Genomic DNA, 21,365 nt, shown 5'->3' with positions numbered 1-21,365 from the left:
ATCCGTGGTTGGTTGCATCCATGCACGCAGATCCCACAGGTACAGAGCTGACTCCTTCATGTGGTGGGGCCATCTCTTAATCACCTGGGCTCCTGGAGGTAGTGAGTTCAGAAGTTTGGCCTATGCTCAACTGTTACCCGATACCACCATGTGCAAATTTAGGAAGAAAACTCAAGGTAGCATTTTACAGTGGGCTCGGGATTAAGCAGGCGCAGTGAATCACCCACGACTCGGACTCCAGTGTTCTCTGGGCTTTTTCTTGGTGTCCCCAACATTCATGGGCCTGAATGGGAAAATGAAAAGAATTGAAAATATATAATAACATGATTTCTAGTTAGAAATTCTGGTATTAGTTCTGGAGATAAGTAACTAAAATGAGGATCATTAGATTTTATTCGTTTTTTTAATTATCTACTGGGGATTTATTGAAGGCTCTTAGAAGTGAGAGGGACCTTAGAAATCATCCAATTCAAGCCCATCTCTTAACAGAGGAGGAGGTGAAATTATTAGCAAAGCCAGGTCTAGAGTCCAGGTGTGCAGCTTCCTGGGCTGAATGATTCTTTCCTGGAATCTTCACTGGGATGGCCTGTCTGTCAAGCCAACCCTGTTGGTCATTGTCTTAGTCTGCATCTGTTGCTGTAACAAAATCTCTGAGCCCAGGTACTTTGTAAAGAAAAGAGGTTGATTTGGCTCATGACTTTTGGTGACTGGAAAGTCCAACAGCATGGCGCCAGCATTGGGTATGTGCCTCTCCCCAGCTGCATCCCAGCTGCTTGGTGGCCAAGCAGAGAAGGGAAGTGTGTGCGAGCAAAGAAACAAGAGGCTGGGAGAGGGGCCGGTCTTGGTCTTCTGTCACAACCCACTGCCACAGTAACTGACCCAGTCCTTGGAGAATGACATTTGTCCCTCCCGAGCACAGCACCCTCATGATGTAATCACCCTCCACTAAGCCCCACCTCTAATGATCTTCTGCCTCTCAACATCACCACGCTGGCAACCACACTGTCACCCAGGAACCCTGGGGACGGGTTTGGCTGGTCCCCTGTGTCCAGGGTCTCATTAATGGAGCTGTCTATATGAGAAAGACGTCTGTGACTGCCTGTCTGGTGGCACCTCTCACTTCCTCCCCCGTTCCGCCCACCCTGCCTTGAGTGGGCAGGTTCCTCAGGGAAGAACTGGACAGTTGGTTCCTCTCCAGTTCCAAGGAGTGACCACCCGTTAACGTCCCTCCCTGAGGCTTCTGACTTTGAGAGAGCACCTCGTCCTTCCTGTGTTTTCACTTATTTGAGCTGCGGTTCCTCTTCCTGTCCCCAGACTCATCTCTCAGGGATGCCCTGTTACAGAGCCTTTGAAAAGGCCTGGGAGCAGAACTCCCTGCAGAACGCCCCGGGTGACACTGTGCACCACCGCCCTGCGAGTCCTTGCCTGGTTTATGACAGCTAACAAGATCACAGCTTGAGCTGCTCGGGCCGCAAGTCTTCATCTCAGATGCTGCGATGCGGTTTCCATAAAAACCTCTCCTGCTCATCACACCAGAGTCGTGTGCTCCTTGGTGAGATGCAAATTAAACACTGCAGGCTGCTCATGTTCCGCAGTCATTTTATTTGCTTTAAACACAGGAGAGAGATGGAATTGGTTTGTTCAGAGTGAGCTGGAGTTAGGAGGAGGGTTTTCAGGAGCCAGACAAGGTTTTAGGAGCTGTCAAGTGATCCCAGTAGCTTTGCACTAATGCAACCAGTTTCATGGAAATCAGCGAGATTTCTGATTTGCTGTGTGGTCTGGGAAAGCCACCATGCTCCTGCCCTGCAGCAATATCCACCTTACAGAAGGGAGGTAGCTTTCCAGGGAAACTGGACTAGCTGGTCTCTCAGGTTCCTTCCTGAGCGGACATTTTACAATCCTTCGAAATGACTAGATGCACAGTGCAAGCTGGGAACTCAGGTGAATGGGGACTGACTCGGCAATAGAGCCCTGGGTTCCATCCCCAGCACCAACCAAGTAAAAATAAATTTTAAAAAATTAAAAGAATCTAAGTAAACCTGGGGAATTCCTACGCAGCTAGGCTACCAAGTTGGAAGAAATAGCACAATTATTTTAAAATAAAGAATAATATCAACTACTTTTACTGAGCACTTGCTACGTGCGTGGTAGGCATTGGCTAAGAACATTAAGAATATTTTCTCAATTAGCTCACTGAGCAACACTAGAGGTCAACATTTTTATTTTAGCCCTTTATGCCAAGGAGGCAACCAAGGCTCAGAGAGATAAAGCAACTTCCCCAAGGCCACACAGCCAGCCTGCAGAGGAGGCAAAATGTCCATTCATATCTATCTGATTCTAAACTTTACGCACCATCCTGCCTTACATGGTAAAATTCTCTAAATGCGCCTGACTAGGGCCAGAAAAACTGACAATTTACTCCGCTTGTTGAAAAGTGCTTTAGTCAGCTGTGGCTATAAGACCTGACAAGCACAGCTTAGAGGAGGAAGTTTATTTTGGCTCGCGGTTTCGGAGGTTCAGTCCACGGCCAGCTAACTCCATAGCTCTGAGCCTGAGGTGAGACTAAACATCAAGGAGGAGGGGCCTGGCGGAGGAGAGCAGCTCAGGACATGGCCACCAGGAAGCAGAGAGAGCTTTGCTCACCAAGGACAAATAAATCCCCAAAGGCACACCCCAGTTACCCCCTGGTCTAGTCCACATCAGTGAGTTCTTCTTTACCTATTTGTATCCCTTTAATTTCTTTCTTTTGTCTAATTGCTGTGGCTAGAGTTTCAAGGACAATGTTGAATAGAAGTGGTGAAAGAGAACATTCTTGTCTTGTTCCAGTTTTTAGAGGGAATGCTTTCAATTTTTCTCCATTTAGAATGATTCTGGCCTTGGGTTGAGCATATATAGTTTTATAATGTTGAGGTATGTTCCTACTATCCCTAGTTTTTCTAGTGTTTTGAACATGAAGGTGTGCTGTATTTTGTCACATGCTTTTTCTGTATCAATTGAGATGATCATATGATTCTTGTTTTTAAGTCTGTTAATATGATGAATTACATTTATTGATTACTATATGTTGAACCAACTCTGCTTCCCTGGAATGAACCCCACTTGGACATGGTGCACTACCTTTTTAATATGTGTTTATATGCAATTTGCCAGAACTTCTTGAGAATTTTTGTGTCTATCTTCATCAGGGATATTGGTCTGAAGTTTTCTTTCCTTGATGTGTCTTTGTCTGGTTTTGGTATCAGAATGATATTAACTTCATAGAATGAGTTTGGAAGGGTTCCCTCCTTTTCTGTTTTATGGAGTATTGGTGTTGATTCTTTTTTGAGAGTCTTGTAGAACTCAGCTGAGAATCCATCTGGTCCTGGGCTTTTCTTGGTTGGTGGGCTTTTGATGGTGTTTTCTATTTCATTACTTGGGATTGATCTGTTTAAATCATGCATGACCTCCTCATTCAGTTTGATTAGGTCATATGTCTCTAGAAATTTGTTGATGTCTTTAATATTTTCTATTTTATTGGAGTATAAATTTTCAAAATAGTTTCTAATTATCTTGTGTATTTCAGATGTGTTCATTTTGATATTTCCTTCTTCATCTTGTTTTTTAATAATTTGAGTTTTCTCCATTTTTCTCTTCGTTAGCATGGCCATGGGTTTACCTATTTTATTTTTTCCAAGAACCAACTTTTTTGGCAATTTTTTAATTGTTTCTTTTGTTTCTATTTCATTGATTTCAGCTCTGATTTTAATTATTCTTGTCTTCTACTGCTTTTGGTGTTGATTTCTTCTTCTTTTTTTAGGGCTTTAGGATGTAGTGTTAGGTCATTTATTTGTTGATTTTTTATTCTTTTAATGAATGCACTCAATGAAATAAACTTTCCTCTTAGTACTGCCTTCATAGTGTCCCAGAGATTTTGATATGTTGTATCAGTGTTCACATTTACCTCTAAGAATTTTTTTATTCCATCCTTGATTTCTTCTACTATCCATTCATCATTCAATAGTGTATTATTTAGTCTCCATTTGTTGCAGTAGCTTGTATTTTTATTTTATTTTGATTTCTAATTTCATTCCATTGTGGTCTGATAGAATGCTGGGTATTATCTCTGGTTTTTGTATTTACTAAGAGTTGTTTTGTGGCATAAGATATGGTCTATTTTAGAGAAGGAGCAATGTGCTGCTGAGAAGAAAGTATATTTGCTTGTTGATGGTTGTAATATTCCCTATATGTCTGTTAAGTCTAAATTATTGATTTTATTATTTAGTTCTATAGTTTCCTTATGTAGTTTTTATTGGGAAGATCTGTCCAGTAGAGAGAGAGGTGTATTCAAGTTACCCAGTATTATTATATTGTGGTCTGTTTGACTCTTGAAATTGAGAAGGGTTTGTTCCAATCTTCACTGTATTGGCCTAGGATCTAACTTCCTTAACAAGACTCCTAAAGCACAAGAAGTAAAATCAAGAATTAATAAATGGGATGGGTTAAAATTAAAAAGCTGCATCTCAGCATGAAGAGAGAGCCTATAGATTGGGAGAATATCTTTACCACATACACCTCCGATAAAGCATTAATCTCCAAGATATACAAAGAACTCAAAAAACTTAACCCCCAAAAAACAAATAACCCAATCAATAAATGGGCTAAGGAACTGAACAGACACTTCACAGAAGAAGAAATACAATTGATCAACAAATATATGAAAAAGTGTTCAACATCATTAGAGAAATGCAAATCAAAACTACACTAAGATTTCATCTCACTCCTGTCAGAATGGCAATCATCAAGAATACAGGCAACAATAAATGTTGGCGAGGATGTGGGGAGAAAGGTACACTCAAACATTGCTGGTGGGACTTCAAATTGGTGCAACCACTGTAGAAAGCAGTGTAGAGACTCCTCAGAAAACTCGAAATGGAACCACCATTTGACCCAGCAATCCCACTCCTTGGTTTATACCCAAAGGACTTAAAATCATCATACTACAGTAATGCAGCCATGTCAATTCACAATAGCTAAACTATGGAACCAACCTAGATATTCCTCAGTAGATGAATGGATAAAGCAAATGTGGTATATATACTCAATGGACTATTACTCAGCTTTTAGGAAGAGTGAAATTATGGCATTCATCATTAAATGGATGCAGTTGGAGAATATCATGTTAAGCGAAAAAAGCCAATCCCACAAAACCAAAGCCGAATGTTTTCTCTAATATGATGATGCTAATTCACAATAAGGTGGGGGACACTAGGGAAGAATAGCGTTACCTTAGATTAGGTAGAGGGAAGTGTTGGGAGGGGAAGGAAGGGGTGTGGGGATAGGGAAGAAGTAGAATGAAGCAGACATTATTACTGTATGTCTATATGTGACTACATGACCAATATGACTCTGCAGCGTGTACACTCAGAAAAATGAGAAATTATATTCCATCCATGTATGATATATCAAAGTGCATAAATGCATTCTTCTGTCATGTGTAACTAATCAAAACAAATTAAAAATTAATAAAAATATTAAGATACTGAATGAATATTTGAGTACTATCAAAAAAAATATATAGTCAAGGAGCCTGGGTAAGTTTTGACTACCATATGGGTTATAGAGTTCCCATGAGAGCAGTAGTTTCTATCTCAGGAACAGAAAATGCACATAAATAAGTTTAAGAACTCAATAAATAAGTCATGAGTGGCAGCATATCAAATGGCTCATGGCTTTATAACACTCTGGTTGCTTCAGGGCACAAGAGGGGGGTCCTCCCTGTCCATGAGGACCTTTGGGCTGAAGCACAGGACCTGTGGTGTGCAGGAGGTCTGGCAGATGTGATCTCTCCCCTAAGAGAAGAGCTGGGGTCTCAGTGCTGAGCAGAGTTTAGAGAGAAGCCCATCACTGGGGCCCCGGACCCCAGTCTTTGGTTGTAGACCACAGAGCTGAAAAGCAGTCAAGCAGGGACATTCCCTGCCACATCGCAGCACTACAGTGAGGGACAGGCATGGGGAGGAAGTCAGAGGCTTGCAGGTGTCCCATGAGTAGGTCAAACGAAGCACTGCTAAGGCGGTTCATGAGGGCACCCAGCCGTGGTGGGCAGCTGGAGTGTGAGCACACCGTGGCCGTGTTCTCAGCTCCCTTGGCCAGGGGAGGTGCTGTCCTAGCAGATCTCTCCAGATTTCTGACAAATGGGCCCTGATCGCTCCACAGCTCCTATCCCCACTGCCAGGAGAAGGCTGTTGGGTTTCCCACTTTGGGGGGGCTCTCTGGGCCAAGAAGGGCTTTTCATCTCAATGCCATCCATAGCACCACCCACCAGGGGAGGCACTCTGTGTCACCAAAAGGCAGATGCTCAGAAAGTGCCCAGGACAAGAGGGGAACTCAGCCACAGGTTGGCCTTTCCTGGCTGTGCTGGGCAGAGGTGACCTGGCCAAACCAACTGAGGGCTTTCTGAAGTGCAGACTGCAGGGGGATAGGCCCAGCATCCTCCAGGGCCCTCGCCCATCACATCTCCCAGCTTACATCATGCCTTTGACATAAATAAGCCATGGAGCTACACCCCAGTAATATTTACAGAACCCCTGCCCCCTAAGACATCCACCTGAAGGCAGGACCAGAGGGCTCCAGCCCATTCAGATATTTTGGTTCTGAGATGAAGACTGTTCTCTGATAGTCCTTGGTCATTAACACTATATTAGAAACGGAAAAAGTACCAAAAAGCCCAGAGATGTGTGGGGAGCCAATGAATGAACAGTGTTGCATTTTTCCTTAATTTGTGAGACAACTTTCTCCTTGGTTGGGCCACATCCCAAAGTGCTTATTGTGATTTGGACATGAACTCCTCGTTCCCTGATAGGACAACATAAATGGTCCAGTGGGCTGAGCAGGAGGACCTCTGGACTGCAGTTTGTAACAGAAAGAATTCCAGATACTGTGATGGCATCAGCAGGGAAAAGAGACATCACTTAGGTCCGACCTAATGGACCTCCCACATTACTGCGCCACCTGCCTGGCCCCCCTAGTCTTTCCCATGTCACCTTCTAGGAGCGCTGAGGCCCCCTACAGGATGGAGCCACTGACTTCTGAAACTTTCACAGATGCTAAGCCATAACCCTTTCTGTTTATTTTTGAACCTCAGTGTAATGTCATCTTCTGGTGAAAAGCAATCTCAATCCCTACTTGAACAGAGAAGGGTTTGAAAATTACAACCACCACCTGGTTAGAAAATAAAGGAAATAAAAACTCAGCCTAATAAGGATGATGACCTGCAGGCATCGCTATATTCAGAGGCAAAATGATAGCCCCAGTGCTTGTGTTAGTAACAACAGTAGCTGAAACAAGTCTTCAACTCAAGAAGTTTGTACAACTATTGCAAAACAGTCTGGAAAATGTAAGTTAAAACTGATTTTAAAAATGGACAAATACCAATGAATAAACTCTAAAAAGAGTTGCCATCCTAAAAGGCTCTAGGATTAGGTTTTACTGGTGATAAGTTCTTTTAAACTTTCTAGAAATAGTCAATTCTTATACCAAACTTTCCCAGAACACTATGAAAAGGAATAAACACTATCCAATGTGTTCTTTTAAGCTCAAAGCAACATGATACAAAACGTGTCAAAAAGCTCCATCTGCCAGTGACACACACCTGTAATCCCAGTAGCTGGGGAGGCTAAGGCAGGAGGATCATGAGTTCAAAGTCAGCCTCAGCAACTAAGCAAGGACCTAAGGAAGTCAATGAGACTCTCTCTTTCTAAAGAAAATATAGAAAAGGGCTGGGGATGTGGCTAAGTGTCCCTGAGTTCAATCTCTGATACTAAAAAAAACAAACAAAAAAACCTCCAAAAAGTAAAATATGTAATATATATAATATAAATATATATCAAGACCATCCCAAACTCCTTAAGAAAATACTATCAAGCTAAATTTGGTAAGACAGTGGTAGAGTCAGCTTCCAAAATCAAGTGGACTTGGAGAGGGGACCATGTACCCTTTTAGTGAAAACAACAAAAACTTTGAAAACACAGAAGTCTAAAAACTATTTAATTCTCATAATCCTATCATCCAAAATATCCACAGTTGGGCTGGGGATGTGGCTCAAGTGGTAGCACACTCGCCTGGCATGCGTGGGGCATTGGTTTCTATCCTCAACACCACATAAAAATAAAAAATAAAGATATAAAAAAAATCACAGTCAACACATGAGGGTATAGCATTCCAGTGTCTTTTTTTTTCTTCATGCATATATTTTTACATAATTGCAATCATTCTGCTTTGTAGCCAACAGACTGACAGGGAAAGACCCCACTCACACACACCCTGTGTGTTCAGATCAGGTCAACTTATTTAGCAAAGGACGTAGAAACACAGCTGAGGCAAAGACAGGTGAACCAGCACAGGTGCTGTGGGGGGCTCCGACCCAATCCCAAACAAAACCCAGAGTCAGCAAAGTCCTATCCTCTCCCAGGGAACAAGCCTCGTCAAGACTTGGGAATTCCTGACAGATTCCTCTGTTTGCAGCTAGCTGACATCCGGGAAAGCTCATTTCCTCACAAGCATGCTGAGATAATTTTTCACTCTGAACATAACATTTAACGCACCCACCCTTCCATCCTTAATCGTTGTGCAACCTCATTTCCTCTGAGTGGTTCTGCTCACCAAGCTACATGCATCCTTAGTGGCGTATCCTTCTCAGCCTTGGTACGCACCCTTTTAAAATCTGAGCTTGCTTCCTATCATAACAAGTTTTTAAATGAATGAATGAACGCTGCCTTTGATCCCCGTGATAAAATAGGCACTATAGCAGAGGCTTGGTTTCCCTCATCGGCTGTGATACAGTCCACCAGAGCTGGAGGCTGGAATGATTGGCGGATTTCTTTCCCCTTGCTAAGTGCAAGCGGGTGGTTCCTGTTCTGGAACGAATTGGAGATGTGCTCCTCTCTGTTCCCCTTACTGAGGACAGCTACAATCTGTGGCCATTACGTGTCAGACAAGCACGAGAGTACAGAAAAGTGGAGAGGAGGCAGGCAGTTCGGGACTTTAGGCCTCAGGAAAAACGTGTGGCGAGTTTCTAGGTTTTTCTGTTTGCCTCAAATAGCTTCAAGTAGATGCGAGGTAAGCCAGAGATCTGGCAACAAAATCCAGCTTTCTCTAGCCAAAGGACTGGGACATCAGTTATCTTAGCAGGAGAATTTAAAAAGAACTTTAAGTAATTATACTCCATTCCATAAAAACACCACAGAAAAATGGAGAGACCCCAGCCCATCAGCAAAGGCCAAGTGGGGTCCAGACTCCCACCTCTGCACAGTTGTGAGGAGACACCCCTCCACCACCACCTGCTGCCGGCATGGTACCAGTGGGAGCCTGATAAAACAGGCAACAGTCTCAGTTTTTTAAGTCCTAAGTCTTGTAATCCCCAAAATGTTCTAAATACAACAGATGTCACTCATCCTACCAAGAACCTGGAAAATCTCAATTTGAATGAGAAAGGACAGCAGTAGCTGATGCCAACACTGGAAAGACACAGATGTTAGAATCACCTGACGTGGAGTTTGAAGCAGTCACTGTGGAATGCTCCAGTAAGCCATTAAGAATGCTCATCAAACAAAGGAAAAATAGTCTCAGTGAAGCAGTAGATGGTATAAAAAAGAGCCAGAGGGAAATTTTAGAACTGAAAAATCCAGTCACTGAAATTTTAAAGCTTCCGTGGATGAGCTCAACAGCAGAATGAGAAGTTAAGACTCAATAGACGTTGCCCAAATGAACCTCAGAGGAAAACTAGATAGGGGAGGGAGGAAGGGGAGGGGACAGAGCCTCAGGGACCTGCAGGGTGACAACACCTGATGTCTGAGTGATCAGAGTCTCAGAAGAAGAGGAGACAAAGAGCGCAGGGCTGCAAAAAATCCATGCAGAAAGTTTCCAAAGTGACACTGAGTAAAAATCTTGCTGAAGTTTTCAGACACATGAAGGTATAGATTCACAAAAAGCTAGATGAACCCCAAACAAGATGCATCTGGAGAGATCCCTGCCAAGATAGATCACAGTCCAGCTTCTGAAAATAAAAGGCCAATACAAAGTCGTGGGGCTGGGGTTGTAGGTCTGGGCTAGAGCAGCAGCCCACCACGTGCGAGGCCCTGGGTTCCGTCCCCTGGAAGCCATGAGAGACGAAGACCACCACACATGTGGGGTCCAGCAACTGGAATGACACAGCATTCAGAAACCACGGAGGCTGAAAGGAAGTGGCAAATCGTTTTCCAAGTGCTGGGGGAGAAAAAGAACTGTCGGCCCCCGATTCTCTTCCCATGAAATCCTTCAGGAATGAAGGGCCAGTGAAGACCTTCTGAGATGGAGGAAACCCAAGAGCCTTGGTCACCACAGATCCACCCTAAAGGAACGACTAACAGAAGGTCTCGAAACAGAGAGGGAAGAATACTGATGGAAGCATCGAGAGGAGATATCAACGAACAACAGAAAGAGCAAAAATAGGGGTAACGACAATAAAAGTTCCCTCTTGGGCTCATTGAAGCAACATTTGAAACATTGTTTGCTGTGGCTCTAGATGTAGAAGAAATACTTAAGATGATCAGGGAAGTAAGTTTTCTATACTCCACCCAAACTAGTAGAATGGAAACCCCACTGTATTGTGATAGATTGTATATATAACATCTGAAGAAAAGCTAAAAATCTATTCAGAGAGATAAATTCAAAAACACTGAAAGTAAATTCAAAATAGAATTCTAAAATATGTTCAAGCAACAGGAAGGGAGAAAAAAAACAAAAGAGAAGGATTAAAGAGGTGAACAAAAAATAAACTGTCAACCAGGTTTTGCGGCACACACCCCAAATCCCAGCTATTTGGGAGACTGAGACAGGTAGAGCACAGATTCAAGGCCAGCCTGGGGAAGATGGTGAGCCCCAAGTCTCAAAACTAATTAATTAAATGTCATACTTATGTTCTGAATACATCAGTAATTACATTAAATATAAAAGGCCTAAATTTGTTAATTAAAAGATATTTTGGCAAAGGAGAGTAACAATTTGTAATCCAACTATATGTTGCCTATATGATCAATTCAAATATAACAATCCAGATAGGTTGAAAGCAAATGGACAGAAAAGGTATACAATAAAAACATTAGTCAGAAGAAAGCATGATGTAACTGGGAGTTGTTGTAGTAAGTGAAATAAGCCTGGTACAGAAAGACAGTGCACAATTTCAACCATAGAATATAAGAAAGTTAATATCATAGAAATTCAGAGTCTAATGATTACCATAAGCTGGGGGCATAGCAGGAAAGGGAATGGGGAAAGGTTGAACAATGGGTACCAAATTAGAGGTAAAAGGTAAAAGTTCTGGTATGCTGTTATGCTATAGGATGACCATAGATGAAGACATGTACTAAATGTTTTATTAAAACCATTGGGAAGAATTTTAAATGTAAGGAAATAATAATTGTTTGAGGATACAGTTATGTTCACCCTGATTGGAACATTACACAACAGATACATATGTACCCATCAATATGTACAAGTTAAATTTTTAAAAAATTTAAAAGAAACATCAAAGTAAAAAAATAAAAAAGGAAAGAAAGGAATGACCAAATTAGTATCAGATAAAGTCAATTTAGGAGCAGAGAAAATTGCCGGGGACTGAGCAGGACATTACATATTTCTAAATGACACAAATCCCCCAGGAAACCAGTACCACAAGGTGAGCACACCTCTTCTGTCCCATGCTCTGACTACCATGTCCTCTGCCACAGCAAGGACAACTGACCACAGGCTGAAACCATGAGCCAAAATAAGTCCTTTACCCCTTAAGCTGATTACCTCTGGTATTTTGTCACAGTGACAGAAAGCTGATGCACAAACATTGTAATTTGGGACCTTATCTGGAAAATCAAAATATTTTATAAAACTGAGTTCATTCCCACATGGCAAACTTGATACAAGCATGGAGGAGAAGTGTTAGACACAAAAGGACCCTCCAGTTCAGCAGTGTCCCCGCTGGGCAGCTAAAGATCCACTGTCATTTATCATCATCAAATGTTAAGCATTTTTATTTTTGATATCTGGACCCCTCATTCATTTTTGTAACTTGCCTGGCCCCCAGCAGGTGTTCCATTCTTAACCTGTTGTATAGGTGGGAGCTTTCTAAAGTTAGCTGCTGTTTTATGAAATCCTATACATATCCAAGACAACAGAAAAAAAAAATACATGTGTGTGCCGCAGTCTGGCTGGGCACAAAATCACGAGCCACTCAAGCAGGAACAAACTTTATTTCCAAAACTCCCCCTAACGCCACGCATGCGGCTTTCTCCCGGGACACCACACCAACAGGACATCCCTCCTCCGGAAATCCCTCCTACCGCACTTCCCCAACCAATGGGAACTCTCTGGGAGTCCCGGAGAGCTCCAAAGTAGCAGGCCAAGGCGGATGGATAGCAGGGGTCTAATATCCAATTGAATGCACATCTTAACATAATCATTATCATCTCAATGGCTTGCTGGCGTCACCTTTCAACCAAAAATGCCATGCGTCATTCCTACTCGCTAGGGCTCTTAGCATGTGTGTATATATGAATTCTTTGGGGCCCTTTCATAGTATATCAAAATGTGTTGATTTACACACTATCTTAAGAGTCATGTTATTTCAGTCAACATTTATTGAGAATCTATTTAAACCAAACTCTCTACTACTGGAGATAATATTGCATGGACAGATCAGATGATTCCTCTCCTTCTGGGCTATCCTAACAAAATGAGAAATGTGCTAGAGGAACTCAAAGGGAAAAAATGGGGATTTGGAAACATTTAATAGAATATATTATCATGGGCTCAGGATGTGGCTCAAGTGGTAGTGCGCTCGCCTGGCATGCGTGAGGCACTAAGTTCAATCCTCAGCACCACATAAAAAATAAAATAAAATAAAGATTTTTAAAAAAAGAATATGGAAAGATCTCCCATTAAAAAAAAAGAATATATTATCATTGTTTTGGAGAGCATGTAGGAGGTAACAATAGCCAAAAGAAGAAAGGGAGAAAGGACTTTCTAACACAAAAAATAGCATGTGTGAAGCCCCCCAGTTCTAAAAGAGGTAAGCTGTTAATATCATGGAAAATATATTATGGCCAAGAGTCAGGATGGACTCATGGACGTGAAGCTAGAGAACTGATTGAAACCAGACCGCGAAGAGCTTCAAAAGCCACGTTTATGGAGAAATTGGTCCCGGAGTGACAGCAGAACAAGCAGCACATTGATATAGAACTGAAACCAAAGTTTCTCTGCATCTGACGGCAGATGGGGTCTGCGTAAGTTGCAGGCCTTTCCAGTCAAGAAAGCCTGTGTCAGTGTGAGCAGCCAGTCAAGGCCGGGAATGCCTGCCCGTGTCCGCTCTGAGGGTCACAGCCAACAAAACCTGATTCTCCTCCACTACCATCGAGTAGCATGTTGCAGCTCTCAATGGTGGCCATGCCCTCCAGTGCTGCAGCGGAGCCAAGAACAGACACAGAATCCTGCAGGATGAGAGGGGACCCAGCAGAAGGTTGCCTCTGGGTTGTGCTTGTCTAGGAGTTTATGTAACTATCGGGTCAACACTACTGGTCCAGATTGAGACTAATCAGGTTTTCGAAAAGTGCCAACACTAATTGGTCCAACTTTGTGCTGATCAGATCTTAGATAGAATCAATGCTATCGTTAGCCCTCAAGTAATTTTCCTGCCATCTCCATTCAGGTTTGCCCCCACTTGTGTTTTCTTATCACTGATCAGGCTCACCCTGGCTCACCTGGGCCCTAGCTCTGGGCCACAGGCCCGCCCCAGCATGGCAGGATCCACCCAGCGGTAGCCCGCATTCACTGGGCGATCCAGTCCACCCAGGCTGCCACTCTGGGTCAAAGGCTTGGATTCAGAACCAACTATCAGTTTTACTTTATGGAAGATAATCTATCCACAGAGACCTCCTCAAGCCAACTTTTATCATTTTTACTTCTCTTACTACCATCAAGGTCTTAGATCACCTGGTATCAGTAGAGATGGGGCACTGTGGCCAGGGAGCTGATGATAGTTTGTAAATCAAGCATTTGTTGAGTTCTTCCAGTGAGAAGGAGCTAAATCTTACTCTTCAATGGAGTCTGTGGAACGCAGGTGCTAAGCGGGGCAGCTCGGCCATCCACATGCTGGATTAGGCAGAGAGCGCCTCTCTAAGTCACTCACTCGTCAGTCAAAAGCTTGTGGATACGAATCCAAAGGCCCCACAGTACGCCTGGCAAATGGGCGCACCCTCCCCTGTGAAACCCAGGACTTGTCATTTTGGTTCCAGATCTTTTCTTTTATGGTCTGTAAGAGAAATCCGAGCCCAGGCCAGATTCTGAGAAGAACGCGTTATTGCAGCCAAAGGAAGAAAAATGACAAGCACATGGCAGAGAAGAAAGCTGGACCCGTCTCAAAGGTATACTTCAGCCCTGGCCACTCACAAAGCCAGCAGAGAACAGTCCATGAAATAAAAATGCATAAAGTAAACAAACTGTCCTCCATGGAGCCATGCTTAAATTATAACAGATGAAATTTAGAGTTCATTTAAAAAATATATTCTCTGAAAGGAAAAAAGAAAGTGTTCAAACTGAAAGAGTGTAAGAGGTGCCTTTTTGAAAGGCGAGGGCTCCTCTTTAAAGACTCACTAGCTCCGTGGTAGATTTTTTTTGTTATCTTTGTTTTTTCAATCAGTAATCACATGTGACTGTCTATCACGGGACAAGCACCGTGCTAAGCTTTGGTAACACAAAGACTTTTATTCTGTGACCTCGGGGACATTCTCCAATGTCTTCAGAGTCAGTGACACCATGTTCATGCACTTGGTCCAGGAGGTTGGCGGGAAGTATCCTAAAAATCATTCAAAGTGGTGTCCTCGTGTCAACCAGGCTGTGTCATCGTTTCAGGAGACGTTCTGCTCCTTTTTTTTGAAGTATCTCCAGTTTGTAAGCATGACAGCCAGTTGGCAGGCTAGCATTTTCAGTTTGTAATTTTCAACATACAAAGCCTCATTTTAGTTCTAACCTGCAGGGATGACCATCCTGGCCTCCTCGTCCTTCTCCTGCCTCACTGCTGCAGCTGCCCCAGCAGAGACCAAGCAGCTGCGTGCACTCAGGGCAACAGCAGGCATGATGCTGTGGCCAGGATGACCAGCTGTCCCCGAGGACCCATGCTAGACCAGCTAGCAGAGGTGCATTTGTGGACATGGAGGTAGAGGGGTGGATCTCATGATCTCTGGATCAGGGTTCTTCCCACACACAGAATCCTACAGCCAGTTTTGAACAAATGTATATTGCTTTTGCACCACAGTAAAGTTGGAAAATCCTTTGTGAAGCACTCATCATAAATCAGGGGCTGACTCTATTCAATCGTGATCCCAGAGGCATCGTGAGCCTCTCAACCCTTAGAATCAAAGCATGAGGGAAGATCTAAATTCTTGGCTCATTCCGTTGTTTTAAAAACAAATAATAGCTCTGCCAGTAAAACTGTCATTTTCAGTCAGTTTCCTAATTTAAGGAAGAAAAAAAAGGAGTATAAAGCTTTTCTGCCAATCTAACTCAAATGGGAGATTCTGTCTCCCCGGGCTGTTGTGTCTGATTACTAAGGACAGCAACCATTAACGTGGTAGCTGGTTTTATGGATATTCTCCCAGAAATTAAAATGCTGCTTTTCACTAGACACCCATTCGCTCCATGGTGGAAGCCACAAGGAATCCCTGCACATGGCACCCCTGGTGCACACAAAGCCCAGGCACACACACAGCAAGCTTCACAAGTTTTCTTGTTGGGTGAATCTAAGCAGGTAGAACATACAGATCAAGGCCATTGAGCATCATTTATAAAAACCAACCCAACGTTCTTTGTTCCTCTTAATGTCCTGGTCTTCGGCAGATGTCATCCCAGAGTATGGCAGGGAGACAAATCGCTTCCTTCCATATTTGTCCCCACCATCCTTTTCACCAGGAAGTCTTTGGGCCATGTGTTATTTTGCTTTTCTTGGTATTTTTATGTTTTCCTCTCAGTGTTTTGTTGGCCTACCAACAAACCATTAATGAGGATCCCAGATGTTCACGTTTGGCCAGAATCCAGTGTTTTGTTTAGTGTCTAATTCCATTGATAGTAGCCATCTCCATTCACTCAGCCAACAGGAAGATAGATTTTTCATTCATATAAAAAAGGAAGAAATGGTGCAATCCCTTGAGTACGAACTACCCCCTTCCCTCCCCTGCCTCAAGATCCTGGATTCCTCCCTCAATATCAGACACAAACAATAGGCTGGTAAAGAAGTCCCTGCTGCTCAGGCAGGTCATGAGACTATGGTCTGATCAAGAATTTGGGAGACCGTGGGTATGGTCTCTGACATTAGTGGAAAGAAATGAAAACCTCCAAGGTTTCCCCTAACCCCGCAGTGCAAAAAGCTGCTTTTGTTATCAGCTTTCCTACGAGATCATTTCTTGTCTGGTGGTTTATATAGAGAAGAAAAGGCTCCAGTGAGGATTGCCCACCTCCCCAGCCCCACAACCAGGATTTATGAGAGTCTGTCCTTGGGCTGAGCATTTGTCAGAGATTTAAGGGATGGGTGAGAAGTGCCCTTTCCGTTCTCCAGGCTGCTTTGCACTTGAAGCTTTAAACCCTCATGAACTGCCCCCCTCCCCCCCCACTACGTCCTGCCCTAAGGATGCAGTGGTCACAGTGGGAAGCAGAAGGCAGATTTTTTTTGCTGACTCAGCATGAAAAAGTGACCCACATTTTCTGGGTTTAGAACTTAACATCGAAAGAACAAATTCAGGTGTGGTTCAGTTCCGTTAATAAAAGAAGGTGGAAGATGTTGAATATTATGTAAGTACTGCAATTTTCTTAGATTTGAATGCTCTTTGGGTGGACATGTGCCATTTTAGTTTTTTGCAATTCATTTATTACCATTGGAAAGTGTTGACTGATTTGGTCCTGTTGTCTGTGAGTCGGTAAGGACTTTGGGCAAATTTCATCATGGAGATATACACCTAAGTGTAAGTTTGAAATGCTGTTTCAATGAGCCACTGTGGGGTGGAATTTTAAAGTCTGGGTAGATACAAGTGTGTCCATGCAGGACTTTCTTCTACACTGTGCCAGCCCCCTGCCCACAGCAGTACCCAACTCTGAGGGCAGAAAAAAAAGAGTGAAGCAAGATGTTTAATTCTGACAGTCCCGAAATCTCTGGAACTTTCCAGCAGCAGGCCATGAGAGCTGGGAGCAGAACACTGTGCCCTTGCTTCCAGTCCGAATTCTTGCCGTCTTTCCTCTGGGGAAAAATAAAGCAGTCCTTTTTGCATACTTTTGCAAACGTATTTCCAGCTTTTTGGACTTTCTTGCCCGGAGCTGATCGGATTCAGGGGTGCATTTGGACAGCCGTTCCCAGCACAGCAGGGACGTGCAAACTCCGATGTTATGCCACCTTCCCTTCTGAAGTGGCTACACTTATCACCAGGGCCCAGCCACCGAGGGGCACACTTTCCCTCCTGGGCAATTCCGCGGTCTGGTCTGGAGCAGCCCTCCTGCTGCCCTGGAGGGCAGGTCCCGTGGGCGGCCCCTGCACCGCGCCTCCAGCCCCCTCGGCGGCGGGGTGGCAGCCTGCTGGCGTTTTCCTGTTTGCTCACTTGGCTTTCCTTCCCTTTCCTTCCCTGGGGGCCTGCGGGGCTGGCAGCGCCGTGGTCCAGCAGACCAACTGCAGAACCTCCATGCCTTCCAGCAAGGGCAGCAGCAGCGGAAGCAGCAGCAGCAGCAGCAGCTCCTCCAGCGACTCCGAGAGCAGCTCGGGATCCGACTCGGAGACCGAGAGCAGCTCCAGCGAGGGAGAGGGCGGCAAGCCCCCGCACTTCTCCAGCCCCGAGGTAAGCGGCGCCGCCACCACTCGGGCCACCTCCCTGCCCCGCCCCCAACCGGGCACCCCCGGGAGCCAGCAAGGCCTGGGGCCCCTCATTGTCCCCGCTCCGCCCCCTCCTCCCACTCTCCTAATGACACTGCTTCCTTTGAAGTTCAAAGCATCATCTTCCACTGTCCAAAACTCTCTATTTGACTTCCAGAAATTTCCAAGTATGTTGTAAACATCACCAACAGGAAATAACCTATGGATGGGGGGTCTCCCTCGGGGTCAGCTGAGGCAAAAACCAGACAGGAAAGTTCGCCACCTGGGAAGTGGGACCTCCAGTAAATCACAGGGACAGAAAGTTTATGCATCAGGCATGCTCAGAGTCTTACCTTTTTTGCAGTTTGTCACGGATCAGAAGAACAAGGGCTATAAATATTAATAAAATCCTCTTAACTGTGTTTTCTTTGTGAAAATATAAAAAGGGAAAATTAGCATCAACCTACAAATAATAATGAAACCTTTTACAACCATGACCAGTATCTATGGGGAAGATTTAGGTGCCTCGTATAAAAACATTATAAGGTCCTAATAAAAACCATTGCTGTTTCTACTTTAAAGTGCAAAGGGGGGGGGGGAATTAAATAGTAATTCAGAGCCCAGAGATTCTTGGGTGAGGGCCCAGAGAGAAGGTCTCAAGTCTGGGAGCCATGAGTGTAGGTTTTGTTTTCTAAAGAAGGAATAAAAGACAGCTTCTTCCCAAGTGTATAAACAGGTGACATCACTGTGGATTGCGGGTTTGATTTTTTACTGACCACCCTCTGTGTCACTTGAGGGGGACCAGCCGCTAACGCAAGCCCAGGGCCTTGGGAGGGCAGCAGCCCTCTTGCTGCTTCTGTACCTGTGCCCCCCCCCAAAGGCACTTCCACAGAGGGACGCTTACAGTCCCTCTGGATTCTCTTTTTATCCCTCCACAGTCCCCCTTTCCTCCTCAGCATCTTTCTGCTCTAAGACAAAGCTCTCCACTCATCTTCAATAAGCCCTCCTCCAGCATGTGATCCCCTTGATGTGCTTGTTTCTCTATCTGCCCACCTACCCACCCACATAAGGCAAAGGCCCTTAGTGACATTACCCTGTGAGTGCCTCATAGCTTATTTTATCCCTGGCTTTTTAGTCGAGAGACTGACATTATCATTCCTCCCTCACAATTTCATTCATTCACTCACTCTTTGTTTGTTCAACCAATATTTAAAGAGCCATAGACATTGGGCTCGGCTCTGGAATACAGCAGTCATATCAGAAAATGCCCTGTCTTCACAGACCTAACATCCTAACAGGGATCGTTCGAAACAGAAAAAAATATAGTAGTTAAATAGAATCAAGAAGAGGAATGAAGCAGGCTTTATTAAACCTGCTTTGTGCTACAATTGGTTGAGAAATTCCAGAACATCAAATTATAAGAAACTACTCCCAGGGACAGCTCAAAAGCCAGGCGTGAGGACCCTGGATTGGATAATAAGGGGTCTTGTCCGTGAAGTGAAGACCTCCCTGTGGGGGCACTTCTTTGTGACCGCAGGTTGAACACATGAGCGAGTGCTGAGTCTTGTTTACACACTGAGATGTGAATCCCAGAGTTACTGAATCTGCTGAAACCTTGCCAAGAGCAGTACATTTGTGAAGTGCTTTAAGCAGAGTCTTGCTAAAAATCACTGAGATCTTTACGTGGCCTTGACCTCTTGGATGGTGAAAGGTTAACTGCTGCCCTTCTCATGGCAGGTCTCAGAGGCTCTGGTGAAAGAGAGACAGCAAGTCTTCTAGAAATCTGAGCTCCCCAAGGATGCTTCCTTGCTCCTCGAGGTGCAGGGAATGCAGAAGTGGCAAATGGTGTGTTAGCCACACTAGACGTCATTCCTTCCTACTGGAAAGGGATATATTTATTGGAGTCCAAGTAAGGTTCTCTTACATCTTTCCCAAGGTTAATACAGACATAGCCCCTGTAGGAGGGAAATAGGTTTGCAGGCTGAAAATCGCTGTCATGGGAAGTAGCAAGATCCTGCTCCTCCTTCCCAGCCCCCCTGCTTCTCTCTGAGGGAGCTGACCCCCATAGCCTCACAAGCATTGAGGTCTGTTTCCTGAACCCCACACATCACTGGGGCTCCTGGTAGCCGTACACCTCACATTCCACTGCGCAGACGGGCTGGTGCTGCCTTGCAGTGAGATGCTCTGGCCCTCCCTTCCCCTCCACACCATCCTGACCCAGGAGTAGAAAGAGGCACTTGTGAGTTTTCAAGGCACCTTGTCCTCCCTCTCAACGTGCCAGAGCTGGGAAACCCCGCTGTGCTCCACTGAATTTCATGCAAACTGTTCTTTATGGACCTGATTGCTGAACAGCACTTCCTGTCATGTGAATCCCTATCACGTAAGGCCTCCTTTGCAGGCTGCCCTGGAAGGGCCACTGTAAACATCTCCATGGCTGCGAATGCCCTCTGCAGGGCCTGACCTGTGCTCAGTCGTTCTCAGCCTCATTTCTTTCCCATGGGTTTTATCTCAGGAGTTTTCCTGGATCACACGCCCTCCCGTGCCAGGAAGAAGCTCACTGGATTGGCACGTTGACACCGGCACATGGGGGTGGGGGATCAAGCTTGGTCAGGTCGTTGTGAGTTCTGGGATAAAGTAAGCCAATCCCATTTCTTTACACCTATGCACTTTAGGGCATCACCCTGCCCTAAAAATTGCTCATGGAAACACAGGTTTTCAATGTGGCTTTTCCCAAATGGACCCAGCATGGCAGCCTTTCTTCATGGAATATAAAAACTAAAAGCATATTTTGGAAGATGCTGCCCCAGATCATTCTTTTTATTTTTTATGGGTAGGGCACCAGGGATTGAACTCAGGGGCACTCACCCACTGAGCCACATCCCAGCCCTATTTTGTATTTTATTAAGAGACAGGGTCTCACTGAGTTGTTTAGTGCCTCCCTTTTGCTGAGGTTGGCTTTGAACTCTTCATCTTCCTGCCTCGGCTTCCCAAGCCCCTGGGATTACAGGTGTGTGCCCCTAGGCCAGGCGCCAGATCATTCTTGAGAATCAATGTGATTGCTGGTTTGTTCAACAAGGCTCTTGCTAATCAGAAGCTGCTAAGGTCTACAGCGGTAGGTGCTAGGAAGGACACAGAGGAGCAGATACGTGGTGGGGAGCTCCTACATAAGTCAGAAAAATAACCAGGGAAGAGAGTTGCGGCTGACCTCTAGCACACCAAGCCAGAAAGCAAATAGAAACATCAGGCAGAAACCCCAGATGGCGCTCAAGAGGTGGACCACAGCCTGCACGCCTGGGTGCACTAATCTGAGGTCCTGGATTTTCCCCTCTGTTTTGCCACTTAACTCTCTGATATTTCACCTTCCTTGGCCACAATCACCTCCTCCCCAGAATGTAGGACATTTCTCTCCTGCCTGATCTGTGAGGTGTTTGTCAGGAACAAATGGTACATTTTGATTGACAGCTCACTCACTGGG

General features: G+C 44.6%; 1 protein-coding gene across 1 annotated transcript in view; it reads left to right on the top strand.

The window, feature by feature from the left end:
• Positions 1–21,365, top strand: part of LOC143389997 (AF4/FMR2 family member 3-like) — a 178,330-nt gene that overhangs the window by 116,276 nt on the left and 40,689 nt on the right. The window contains 1 exon segment of the mRNA XM_077108156.1: positions 17,690–17,876. Coding sequence (XP_076964271.1) covers positions 17,690–17,876 — 187 coding nt within the window.

This window comes from Callospermophilus lateralis, unplaced genomic scaffold (genome assembly GCF_048772815.1).
Source record: "Callospermophilus lateralis isolate mCalLat2 unplaced genomic scaffold, mCalLat2.hap1 Scaffold_177, whole genome shotgun sequence".
In the NCBI taxonomy this organism is placed as follows: Eukaryota; Metazoa; Chordata; class Mammalia; order Rodentia; family Sciuridae; genus Callospermophilus; species Callospermophilus lateralis.
This window is presented reverse-complemented; position numbering and strand designations above follow the sequence as displayed.